The sequence below is a fragment of the Pezoporus flaviventris genome, unplaced genomic scaffold (genome assembly GCF_033815535.1).
Source record: "Pezoporus flaviventris isolate CSIRO_AGI_PZ_B2104156 unplaced genomic scaffold, CSIRO_AGI_Pfla_v1 ptg000123l, whole genome shotgun sequence".
NCBI lineage: Eukaryota > Metazoa > Chordata > Aves > Psittaciformes > Psittacidae > Pezoporus > Pezoporus flaviventris.
The window spans coordinates 270,090-283,380 of NW_026892671.1; the positions used below are offsets into that span (position 1 = coordinate 270,090).

General features: G+C 47.7%; 1 protein-coding gene across 1 annotated transcript; it reads left to right on the forward strand.

Moving 5' to 3' along the window:
- Positions 1-1,993: 1,993 nt before the first annotated feature.
- On the forward strand, positions 1,994-12,963 carry LOC133282417 (olfactory receptor-like protein COR9; the record flags this gene model as incomplete). The annotated part of the gene is made up of 2 exons (XM_061478425.1): positions 1,994-2,122; positions 12,490-12,963. Coding segments are annotated over exons 1-2 (603 nt in total), but the record flags the coding sequence as incomplete, so codon positions are not given.
- Positions 12,964-13,291: the final 328 nt, after the last annotated feature.

Consider the following 13,291-nt stretch of genomic DNA (forward strand, 5'->3'; position numbering starts at 1 on the left):
TGTCGTAAGCTGTGATTTTAGGAGCTGCTGATTTCTCCCAGGGAGAATTTATTTTTGATCAAGCCTGAATGTATCTTTTGTCTCCAAGTTAGGCATCATATCTAAAGCAAAGTGAGGCGAGAAATCCTGGCTCTGCACCATCCTACCCTAAGGAAAGCCACATTTGCTCTCAAAGATCTCCTCCTGGGTCACAGAGAACAGCTATTTATTTTTCATATACTCACCCTGGACTGGTAGCACCCAAAAGATGAGAAATAATTCCCTTTTCCCAGCAGTTACTGGGGAATTCAAGGACTTCCATGTGTCAATGTCCTGAGAGGAACTATGAAGAACCCTACAGTTTATTTATTCTGGTTTTGCCTCCCTCCTTTGCCTTAAAATATCTACTTGCTTCCAAGTGTGTTGGTGGTGATCGTGGTGTTTAGCCAAGACTGGCCTTGGGAACTTGGTGTTTTCCTCTCTCAGAATGATTTTACCTGATAGACTTATATATATGTATGTGTGTGTATATATGTATATATACACACTATCCTGACTTAAAGTGGTGTAACTGACTGATAGACAAAACCTGACATTCTTAACATTATTGAGGGATTTGGGCCTATTCCACATTTCAGTTTCAAGACATAAAGCAGGTAATCCCAGGCACAGCTACAGGTTGGGCAGAGAAGTGATTCAGAGCAGCCCTGCGGAGAAGGACTTGGGGGTGTTGGTCGATGAGAAAATGAACATGAGCCAGCAGTGTGTGCTTGCAGCCCAGAAACCAATCGTATCCTGGGCTGCATCAAATGGAGCGTGACCAGCAGGTCCAAGGAGGTGATCCTGCCCCTCTGCTCTGCTCTGGTGGGACCTCACCTGGAGCATTGTGTGCAGTTCTGGTATCCTCAGCATCAGAAGGACATGGAACTGTTGGAACAAGTCCAGAGAAGGGCCACGAGGATGATCAGGGGACTGGAGCACCTCCTGTATGAAGACAGGCTGAGGAAATTGGGGCTGTTCAGCCTGGAGAAGAGAAGGCTGCATGGAGACCTCATAGCAGCCTTCCAGTATCTGAAGGGGGCCTATAGGGATGCTGGGGAGGGACTCTTCATTAGAGACTGCAGTGACAGGACAAGGGGCAATGGGTAAAAACTTTAACAGGGGAAGTTTAGGTTAGATATAAGGAGGAAATTCTTTCCTGTTAGGGTGGTGAGGCACTGGAATGGGTTGCCCAGGGAGGTTGTGAATGCTCCATCCCTGGCAGTGTTCAAGGCCACGTTGGATGAGACCTTGGGTGATATGGTTTAGCGTAAGGTGTCCCTGCCCACGGCATGGGGGTTGGAACTAGATGATCTTAAGGTCCTTTCCAACCCTGACGATTCTATGATTCTATGATTCTATGAATCTCCTTATAGGTTCACTATGGTTGAAGATAATTATATGTCCCCCTCTGAGTTTATTCCCCTGGGCTTCTCAAACAGGGAAGACATACAGGTGATGTGCTTTATCTTATTCCTCGCCATCTATGTGGTTACCTTCATAAGAAACCTGGGAGTAATTGCATTAATCATAATGCATTCCTGCCTACACACCCCCATGTACTTCTTCCTAAGCCACTTGTCTCTCCTGGAGGTCTGCTAGTCCTCTACCATCATCCCTCAAGACTTGCTCAATGTTCTAGTGGAGAAGAAGGTGATTTCCTTCATTAGATGTGCCACTCGGCTCTTTTCCTTTGCAACCTGTTCCACCACCGAGTGCTACGTGCTGGCTGCTATGGCTTACAGTCACTACGTGGCTATTTGTAACCCCCTTCTCCTACTCCATGGTCATGTCCCAAAGGCTTTGCATTGGGATGTTGGCTGGTGCCTACTTAGCTGGCGTGATCAGCTCTACCATGCACACAGTTCTCATATTTCTTCTCCCATTCTGTTGGTCCAAGACGATCAATCACTTCTTCTGCGATGGACCACCACTGCTAGCCCTCTCCTGATCTGACACCCCTGCCATCGAGGTGATGGTTGCTGCCGTGGTGGGGTTCAAGGTACTGATCACCCCGGTCTTCATCCTCATCTCCTGCTTTTTGGTCCTTTCCATTGTCATGCGGATGCGGTCTGTGGTTGGTCAACGCAAAGCTTTCTTTCTGGTATGGAATACCTCCCCGGCTAGCCCGGGTCAGGCACCCCGTCTCTGCTTCCTCACAGCCTCCCCTCCTCCCTGGCAGAGCATGAGCCTCACAGAGTCCTTGGTCAGGGTAAACATCACTTAGCAACAACCGAAAACATCGGCTTCACCAACACTGTTCTCAAACTAGAAGTCAAAACACAGCACTGCACCAGTTAACACAAAGGAAAAAACATGACTGCTACTGCTGAACCCAGGACATTATCCACCCCTTATTCCATACCATTCACGTCGTGCTCAGATCCCACATTTTCAATACACCACCGCTCTCCCACATATATACATCCATATACATACAGACCAAGACGAAAAAATCATTTTCTTAGTGCATGGACCAATCCCTATAATGCTGCCGAGTCCATTCGGCCCATGATGTTCCAAGTTCATTCTCTGTTGGGATGATGGCTGGAGGGAAGTCAGGGCCAGTCGCTGGTGACCTGGAGACATCTAGTTGATGGGCTATAAAAGCATTACACAGCAGGCAACGGCATACAATTGAGTTCACTGGCTGTTTTCCCCTAAAATCAAATCCCCTTGAGGTATACATCGGACTTCCCCATCTTCCTGCATTACCCACAAAGTATATCCAGGTCCCTGAGCAAAAGCAATCCCACGAGTGGGTTTGCCTTTACCTGAAGCAGGAATAACCCAGACTGTCTTCCCCAGCAAATTCTTCATATGCACCACGGGAACTTTGTCCCCCTCTACAATATGTAAAAGTTTTGACTGGGCTGGGCCAGCCCTGTTGGCAGATCCTCTGGTGTTGACCAACCAGGTGGCCTTTGGTAAATGTGTATCCCAATGCTTGAAAGTTCCCCCACCCATTGCTCTCAGTGTAGTTTTTAACAGTCCATTGTACCGTTCGATTTTCCCAGAGGCTGGTGCATGGTAGGGGATGTGATATACCCACTCAATGCCATGCTCTTTGGCCCAAATATCTATAAGGTTATTCTGGAAATGAGTCCCACTGTCTGACTCAATTCTCTCTGGGGTGCCGTGTCGCCACAAAATCTGTTTCTCAAGGCCCAGGATGGTGTTCCGGGCAGTGGCATGGGGCACAGCGTATGTTTCCAGCCACCCGGTGGTTGCTTCCACCATGGTAAGCACATGGCGCTTGCCTTGGCGGGTTGGTGGCAGTGTGATATAGTCAATCTGCCAGGCCTCCCCATATTTATACTTCAACCATCGTCCTCCATACCAAAGAGGCTTTAACTGCTTGGCTTGTTTAATTGCAGCACATGTTTCACACTCATGAATAACCTGGGCAATAGTGTCCATTGTTAAGTCCACCCCTCGGTCACGGGCCCATCTATATGTTGCATCTCTGCCCTGATGGCCTGAAGTGTCATGGGCCCACCGGGCCAAAAATAATTCACCTTTATGTTGCCAATCTAAGTCCATCTGAGCCACTTCAATCTTAGCCGCTTTATCCACTTGTTGGTTGTTCTGGTGTTCCTCAGTGGCCCGACTCTTGGGTACATGGGCATCTACATGACGTACCTTCACCACCAGGTTCTGCACCCTGGCAGCAATATCTTTCCACAGTGCAGCAGCCCAGATGGGTTTACCTCTGCGTTGCCAGTTGCTCTGCTTCCATTGCTTCAACCACCCCCACAGGGCATTTGCCACCATCCATGAGTCAGTATAGAGATAAAGTACTGGCCACTTTTCTCATTCAGCAATGTCCAGGGCCAGCTGGATGGCTTTCACCTCGGCAAATTGACTCGATTCACCCTCTCCTTCAGCAGTTTCTGCAACTTGTCGTCCAGGACTCCATACAGCTGCCTTCCATCTCCGATGCTTTCCCACAATACGGCAAGAGCCATCAGTAAACAAGGCATACTGCTTTTCACTTTCTGACAGTTTATTATATGGTGGGGGCTCTTCAGCACGCACCACCTCCTCCTCTGGTGACATTCCGAAATCTTTGCCCTCTGGCCAGTCCAGGATGACTTCTAGAATGCCTGGACGACTGGGATTTCCTATTCGAGTTCGTTGTGTAATTAGTGCAGCCCATTTACTCCATGTAGCATCAGTTGCATGATGTGTAGAGGAGACCCTGCCTTTGAACATCCAGCCCAGCACGGGCAACCGGGGTGCCAGAAGGAGCTGTGCTTCAGTGCCAATCACTTCCGAAGCAGCTCGAACCCCTTCATAGGCTGCCAGTATCTCTTTCTCAGTTGGGGTATAGCTGGCCTCAGATCCTTTGTATCCCCGACTCCAAAAGCCGAGGGGTCGACCTCGAGTCTCCCCTGGAGCTTTCTGCCAGAGGCTCCAGGTAGGACCGTTCTCCCCAGCTGCAGTGTACAGCACATTTTTTACATCTGGCCCGGTCCGGACTGGTCCAAGGGCTACTGCATGAACTATCTCGCGTTTAATTTGCTCAAAGGCTTGTTGCTGCTCAGGGCCCCATTTAAAATCATTCTTCTTCCGGGTCACATGATAGAGAGGGCTTACAATCGAACTGTAATTTGGGATGTGCATTCTCCAGAACCCCACTGCACCCAAGAAAGCTTGCGTTTCTTTCTTATTAGTTGGTGGAGACATTGCTGTTATCTTGTTGATCACATCTGTGGGGATCTGTCTACGTCCATCTTGCCATTTTATTCCCAAAAATTGAATCTCCTGTGCAGGTCCCTTGACCTTACTCCGTTTTATGGCAAAACCTGCTTTCAGCAGGATTTGGATTATTTTCCTCCCTTTCTCAAAGACTTCTTCCGCTGTATCGCCCCACACAATAATGTCATCAATGTATTGCAGGTGTTCTGGAGCTTGCCCCTGTTCCAGTGCAGTCTGGATCAGTCCGTGGCAAATGGTAGGGCTGTGTTTCCACCCCTGGGGCAGTCGGTTCCAAGTGAACTGGACACCCCTCCAAGTAAAAGCAAACTGTGGCCTGCACTCTGCTGCCAAAGGAATGGAGAAAAATGCATTGGCAATATCAATCGTGGCATACCACTTGGCTGCCTTTGACTCTAGTTCATACTGAAGTTCTAGCATGTCCGGTGCGGCAGCACTCAATGGTGGTGTGACTTCATTCAGGCCACGATAGTCTACTGTTAGTCTCCATTCTCCATTAGACTTTCGCACTGGCCATATGGGGCTATTGAAGGGTGAGCGGGTCCTGCTGATCACCCCCTGACTCTCCAGTCTACGGATCAGCTGATGGATGGGAATCAGGGAGTCTCGGTTGGTGCGATATTGCCGCCGGTGCACTGTTGTGGTCGCAATTGGCACTTGTTGTTCTTCAACTTTCAGCAACCCCACAGCAGAGGGATCTTCTGAGAGACCAGGCAAGGTGGACAGCTGCTCAATTTCCTCAGTCTCCAAAGCAGCAATACCAAAAGCCCACCGGTACCCTTTTGGGTCTTTGAAGTACCCTCTCTTGAGGTAGTCTATGCCGAGGATGCATGGAGCCTCTGGACCAGTCACAATAGGGTGCTTTTGCCACTCCCTCCCAGTCAGGCTGATTTCAGCCTCCAGCACAGTCAACTCTTGGGATCCTCCTGTTACTCCAGAAATATAGATGGGTTCCACCCCTTGACAGCTTGATGGCATCAGGGTACACTGTGCACCGGTATCTACTAGAGCCTTATACTTGTGTGGGACTGATGTGCCAGGCCATCTGATCCACACAGTCCAGTAAATCCGATTGTCCCCTACCTCCACCTGGCTGGAGGCAGGGCCCCTCTAATGGTCGTCACAGCATTGGACACCTAAGTCGTGTTGAAAGGGATTATTCTTCATTATCACAGGAGCTGGAGTAAAATCAGCTCTTCCACTCCATCTGGGAAACTGCTCACCAGAGACTGAAGCCGTAGCTCTCATGGGACGATCAGTCTTGGCCCTTGCTCCCCTCTTCAGTTCACTCACCTGTTCCTCCAAAGCTGAAGTAGGTTTTCCATCCCACTTTGTCATGTCTTCTCCGTGATCCAGCAGGTAAAACCATAGGGTACCCCGTGGCGTATACCTTCTGTATCTCCTCTCTTGAACAATAGGACGTCTTTTGTTAATAGCTGAGACGTGTGTTGGTACACGTGAGGAGCTGGATAAATCAGATACATCGTCCCTCAATTTGTCGAGGTCCTGGGACAGTTTTTTCACAGCTGAGATGATGGAAGGGGTGAGATTGTCTTCGAACTCTCGGAGTTTATGAACCATTTCATCCACTGTTAGTGGTACTATGTCATTCCAGGTTACTGTTGCCAATGAATGGGCATATGATGACGGTGCATTCCGTGTAAGTTTTCGCCACATGGGTCGTGTACATTCAACTTCATCTGGATCTATAGGTGTATCCCCGTTATTCGGCTTGATGTGATAGATCATCTCTACGATGGCCGATTCCCTCAGAGACTGGATGCCTTTGTCTATAGTAGTCCACTTGGCCGAACGACTCGTAACATCGTCCTTGTACGGAAACCTTTCTTTCACAGCTGCCAAGAGCCTCCTCCAAAGGCTGAGGGGCTTTTTCTCTCTTGCAATTGCTTTGTCAATTCCTCCTTCTCTAGCAAGTGATCCCAGCTGCTTGGCTTCTGTACCTTCTAGTTCGTGACCATCGGCCCCATTGTCCCAGCATCGGAGTAACCAGGTGATGATGTGCTCCCCTGGTTGACGGGTAAAATCTTTTCGCATATTCCGCAGCTCGGTTGAGGTCCGAGGTCGAGAAGTTACCTCTTCTTCTTCTTCTTCGTCATGTGATGATGACTCCTGATCAGATTCTGGACCGGGTGGTGAATTCATTGGTTCTTCATCTCGCTTCACCCTTTTTGCCTCCTTTTTGCTTGTTCTCTTGCGTACAGGGGCAACTGATATTGGTACGAATTGGTCCTCTGGTTTGGCTGCAGTGATTATCACTGTGGTTTGAGTAGCGACTGTACTTGTTGCTGGGGGTGGTGTAGCTACCGTGCTTGGAGCTGGGGTAACCGCGCTGTCTGTTGCAGTTGAAGTTTGAGCAGCTGCTGTACTTGCCACTGGGGTAGCTGCGCAGTTCATTGCAGCCAAAGTTTGAGTAATGACTGTCGCTTTGCCCTCAAATCCGCCGACATTCTTTTCCTTTTGAAGGTGCTGGATAATGTTGAACAAGGCCCTGTAAGCATAGGCCAAGCCCCAGCACTTTGCCGTGATTTGTCCATCTCTGGTATGGCCAGAATGACCACACACCTCATTTAAGTGTTTTACTAATTCTTCTGGATTTTGCAGTTGTTCGGTAGTGAAATTCCAAAATACTGGAGGGGCCCACTGACCTAGATACTTGCCCATACTATCCCACACACCCTGCCACTCATGGCTGTCCAGCCTCTGGGAAAATCTCTCGGTCCTCCTACATCGTCGTTTGACCCCAGACAAGACCCAAACCTGAATCTGCTTAACTCTTGAAATCAGTAGTGGGCAAAACACACTCTGTATGCGTGTTAGCATGGTGATTCCCATCACCATCAGCAAACAAGTCTCAACAGCATTAAAAGGCCATTCAAAAAATTCAAAACTCTCAAATGTAAATGGTCTGGGGGGACGACTAGGAGGGTAAAAGGATGTCTCCTTCACAGGTTGAGCACCTGAGAAGGAGAAAAAAGATGTGTAATTGCTAAGCACCTCCATCATATACCTCCCAAAGTATAAAGGTGGTGACCACACTGGGAACATAAGCCAGATCAGTTTCATGATCAATGATTCTATTGTATTACAAGTCATTACCATAAAGTACAATGGGATAAAAACCTTAGCCCAAGCCCCACACTTGAAAAACACTAATACAGCCAATACCGGATGGACGTAAGATATGGTATACTGAAACTGTGAGATCAAGAGGAAAAACCTTGAGAGCCAATAAATCAGCATTGTGACGAGTGACTATCAATCCAGTCAGATCTGTTCTTATCTCAACCCCTCGGGCCCCACGTTGGGTGCCAAAAAGAACTGTCGTGGTTTAAACCCAGTCAGGTAACTTGTTCACTCACTCCCAGTGAGTGGTGCCGAGCTGACAACAATCAAGGTCCGTGTCCGTCCCCCCCCCCCCCCCCGCACCGGGGTTCTCCCCTTCCCCGCTCCCAGAGGAACGGGGAGGAGGATCGAGAGAGTGCAACTCCTACGGGTTGAGACAAGAACAGTCCAGCAACAAATCACCACTGCTACTATCAGCTAAAACAATGATAAGGGAAAATAACAAGAGAAGAGAATACGATACCACCGGCCAAGAAAGCGAGTTCCACCCAGAAGCCCCTGTCCTTCCGGGTAACTCCCAGTTACCCCCCACCCCGGGCATGACGTGCTGTGGTATGGAATACCTCCCCGGCTAGCCCGGGTCAGGCGCCCCGTCTCTGCTTCCTCACAGCCTCCCCTCCTCCCTGGCAGAGCATGAGCCTCACAGAGTCCTTGGTCAGGGTAAACATCACTTAGCAACAACCGAAAACATCGGCTTCACCAACACTGTTCTCAAACTAGAAGTCAAAACACAGCACTGCACCAGTTAACACAAAGGAAAAAACATGACTGCTACTGCTGATCCCAGGACAAATCCACTCATCTACAGCCTAAGAAATGCAGATATGAAGAATGCCATGAGGAAAGCAAAAAGTAGAGTCCTCTGCTCTTTGTCCATTCATGGTTCCTAGTCAGCTCAAAGGAGAGGGCTACCCTGCCCTGGTGAGGAGAACAAGCAGGCTGGATATTGCACCTTCAGGGATGGCTGGATATTACACGTTGAAGAGGATGGTTGGATATAGCACCTTCAAGGATGGGTGGATATAGCACCTTCACAAAGAAGGGACTAAACATACTTGGAAGCATGACACCTGGAAAACACGCTTCTCCTTAAACCAAGGCTACATTCTGTGCTGGCATGGACAGGACTTTCTCTGGCTGCAGCCTGAGACCTGACAGTGACTGTGTATTGGAAAGAAAGTTGTTGTCCAAAGTGATTGTTACTTAAATATTACTTGAAATTAATATATTTTATTATTTAAATGTTATTAAATATAGCAATAAACTTTATTTCAGGCTTCAGAGTGCAAAAGGGAGAAGGTAGTTGATGGCTTTGCCCTGCTGGCATCAAACCAGCTGGTATCTAAGCTTATGTTTTATATTAGCAAATGATTTCTGGTGTTATTTCTGGTTTTAAGGAAATATTAACTTATATTTCCAGGTATTTCAACTCCAGACCACAAGGTTTGGTCACGTGAAATGACAGAGGGGATATTGAGGTGAGCTCTTAGGCAGAAGCTCTTCCCTGTGAGGGTGCTGAGGTGCTGGCACAGGGTGCCCAGAGAAGCTGTGGCTGCCCCATCCCTGGCAGTATTCAAGGCCAGGTTGGACACAGGGGCTTGGAGCAAGCTTCCCTAGTGCAAGGTGTCCCTGCCCGTGGCAGGGGTTGGAACTGGAGGGGCTTTAAGGTCCCTTCCAAAACAAACCAGGCTGCGATTCTAAGAAATAAAGTTGTCAGTCTCTTGAAGTCAAAGCCCTTGTGGGAAATGGGGACAAGTCATACCTGAGCCTCTGCTCTGCTGTGAATTTAAGTAGGGTTGTAAAAAACCTGAGTGCTGTTAGGAGGGAGGATTTGGGGTCCTCCTCCCCCCTGAAAAGCCAAGGTTCTGCTGGGCTGGGTCCCCTGACAAAGCTGATGGAGCAAGTGCAGTACCCAGCTGTCTGCTTCTGGGACTTCAAGCTTCATTATTCACCCTGCACAAGTGCACCCAGGCATTCTTAGTGGCCTTTTTTGCCTTCATGTAGTTCCTTTAAATAATCTTTGAATTATATATTTTTCTTCTTTCCAGAATTTGATTGAGAGTTATTTCTCTCTCTGTTATATTGATTTTCCCACTTCACAAGCCTTTGCTTTAGCCCAGTACCCAATGGGGAAGAAAGACATTCAAAACCACTCAGAAATCCTTTTCTACCCTCCTCCAGTCCATCTCCTGGATTGTCAGTCTGTTGCTTTCTAGCAGAAAACAAGGTTTGCATTGAAAATATTTAAAGCCACGTGTGTACTTCTCCTTCCCCACACTTTCATAGCTCTGTTTTCTCCCCTGTTTGCCCCATCTTTTGTGTTTCCTAAATATCTGCGACAACGTTATCAGTTAATTTTTTCTACCAAGGGTTTTATAATATCTCTTCATGTAGGAGAAGCATTCAGCACACACCGGCACTCAGGATTCTTCAGATGAAGACTGGGAAATCTGACTTCATCCTGAGATATCCTCAAAGCAGCCGCGTTTTGAGCCAATGCTTTTGACCAAAGTGTTGTACAATCACTAGTCAACTGTATGGAAATAAAGCTGTCTTTTGGAAACTAATCCCCATGAGCACCTCAAACCATCCACAAAGAGGATGCTTTGTTGTGTTTGTTTTCAGCTCCCTTCAATGTAATATTAGATGATCTCTGTGGATGTAAAGGGCTTCCTCAGGGAAACACTGAAAGGAAGAGGTATGTGATAGATGGAGAAATACAAAGCAAACTGTCCTGGGCCTGTCTTCCTGGGTAGGTCTCTGCAGGAGAACTGGTCTTGGAGGTGTTGATGCAGCCAGAAGGAGTTTGGGGAGAGAGGAATTGAGAGGTTGTTTTGCTGATCAAGTCAAACTAATTATCTGAGGGAGGAGGGTCCTTTGGGAGAACAGTTTGCACAACACAAGCCTCTGAGGTAAATCCTCCTGTGAGATAAAACCCCTCCACCAGCCAGCCTGGAGCATCCTGCTCCCGAGCATCTCTCCTTCAACCCATCGCATGGTCTCCAGGAGGAGCTGCAGGCACTGCATCCACCCCCACCTTCCTCTTTAACCAAGCAGGTACAAAAGGGTTTGACGGGTGATGGGTCCAGTTTGACCTTGGTCATGCTGCCTCTCCCATGCTTGATGACATGTTGAATTTCAGTCTTCTTCAGGGACTGTATTGATAGGGCAAGGGGTGATGGGTTTAAACTAAAACAAGGGAAGTTCAGGTTGGAGATAAGGAAGGAGTTCTTCCCTGTGAAGCTGCTGAGGTGCTGGCACAGGGTGCCCAGAGAAGCTGTGGCTGCCCCATCCCTGGCAGTGTTCAAGGCCAGGTTGGACACAGAGGCTTGGAGCAAGCTGCTCTAGTGGAAGGTGTCCCTGTCCGTGTCAGGGTTTGGAGCTGTGTGAGCTTTTATTTCCCTTCAACCCAAACCATTCTATGATAACCCATGGTGTGAATAAAAGTGCCCTAGTATGGGGTAGGTTTGCTTCAAAAACACCAATATTCCTGACCCCGTCTACAACTGATTTAGCGATATTTTAGCATGAGAATATCCAAGCTAAAGCCTTAAAATTTTGGTTTATATATGGTATGCTTTGTGTTTTACACCCTTAAGTCGATATTTGGGTTGGTCATAGGCAGCTCACTGCAATCACAGCAAAGCTCTGCTGGAGCCAAGTCCACTGCTTTCCCTTAACATTATGCAGGGTGGGGGTTCTTCAAAAGCAGATAAACTTAGAACTTAAAACAAATTTCAAGTACATGCCTTTGTGTGGTGTTGAAAAGGATGCAGCACAAGTAATGAAGCTACAGAAGAGCACTGATCCACTCTGAAAAATACAAAAAAAAAAAAAGGGAGAAAAATAATCCTTGAAATTCCCAGAAATCAGTGAAGAAAATACAAATTTTTTTCTGTTTTCCACATTTTATGATGTACTTACTTGATTTTATTGTATTATGTTTGGATAGACATGATGTTTCTCACTGTTTCATTAGTGATGTATATATCAATCACTGTAGAATCATTCTCTTTTAATTTCAGGTTCTGTAATGAGCTCCTTCATCACTTTGACTTCAGATCTTGAGCTACACACAGAAATACAGCATTACAAATACACCATTTTCTATTGCATTTAATTTGTGGATTAAACTCCAACTAAACTTCCACATTATTTCTCTCATAGGGGTGTATTTCACTGATTCCTTTCATTTCAATCCAAATCCATCAACTTGTTGAAATGACAGATACAGGAAACCTCACAGTTCTCTCCGGCATCATCCTTTTGGGTTTCTCTGATGCCCCAGAGCTACAAACCACCATCTTCACAGTCTTCTTCTCCCTCTATGTTTTAATGGTGCTGGGGAACCTGATGATGATCCTGCTGATCAACACTGACCCCCACCTCCACATCCCCATGTACTTCTTCCTGATCCACTTATCTTGCATGGATTTTTGCCTTTCCTCCGCTATCATCCCAAAAGCTCTAGAGACCTTCCTGCTGGGGAGAAGCCACATCTCCTTTTGGGGTTGCTTTGCCTAGATGTATATTTTCATGGCTCTGGCTGTCTGTGAGACCTTCCTCCTTGGGGTAATGGCTTACGACTGATACACGGCTGTGTGCAAGCCCCTGCTCTACACCACTACCATGACCAGGGCGCGTTGCTATGGCATGATGGTGCTGGTGTACGCCATCGGGTTCCTCACCTCCCTGGTGCACATCACACTGGAGGGGAGGTTGTCCTTCTGTCAGGCCAGGAGCATCAACCACTTCTTCTGTGAGCTGCCCACCCTCCTGCAGCTCTCCTGCTCAGACACAAGCACAAATGAGGTCTTGCAGGTTTACCACGCTGTGTTAAACACTGTGGGCCCTCTCCTGATGATCCTGGTGTCCTACACCTACATCCTCCACACCGTCTTGCAGATCCCTTTGGCCACGAGGAGGCTGAAGGTCTTCTCTACCTGCGCCTCCCACTTGGCTGCCATCACCATCTTCTACGCACCCGGGATCCTCACCTATGTCCAGCCTCATGAGGCATCCTCATGGGATCAGGCAAAGCTGGTGTCGCTGTGTTACTTCATCCTCACCCCAACCCTCAACCCCCTCATCTACAGCTTGAGGAACAAGGAGGTAAAGGGGGCTCTGAGGAGGCTGTGGGAGCGAAAGCTGCTGCCACATCTATGCAGGGTTTAAAAGCACATTTGGAACCCTACAGTACTGTGGAGGTAAGGAAGGAATATGTGGAATATGTGATTATGGAATTGAGCATTGCTGGCCATGATTGGTCATTATTGCTCCCTACTGGTCATTATTACAGCAAGTGCAGGGTATGGAGAACCAGCACAACGAATGGTTCTCTTCAAACAGCTTCAGGTTGTTTTAAGTGAGTCCTGAGCCTTCAGTAATTCATCCAAATAAGTATTAGGTA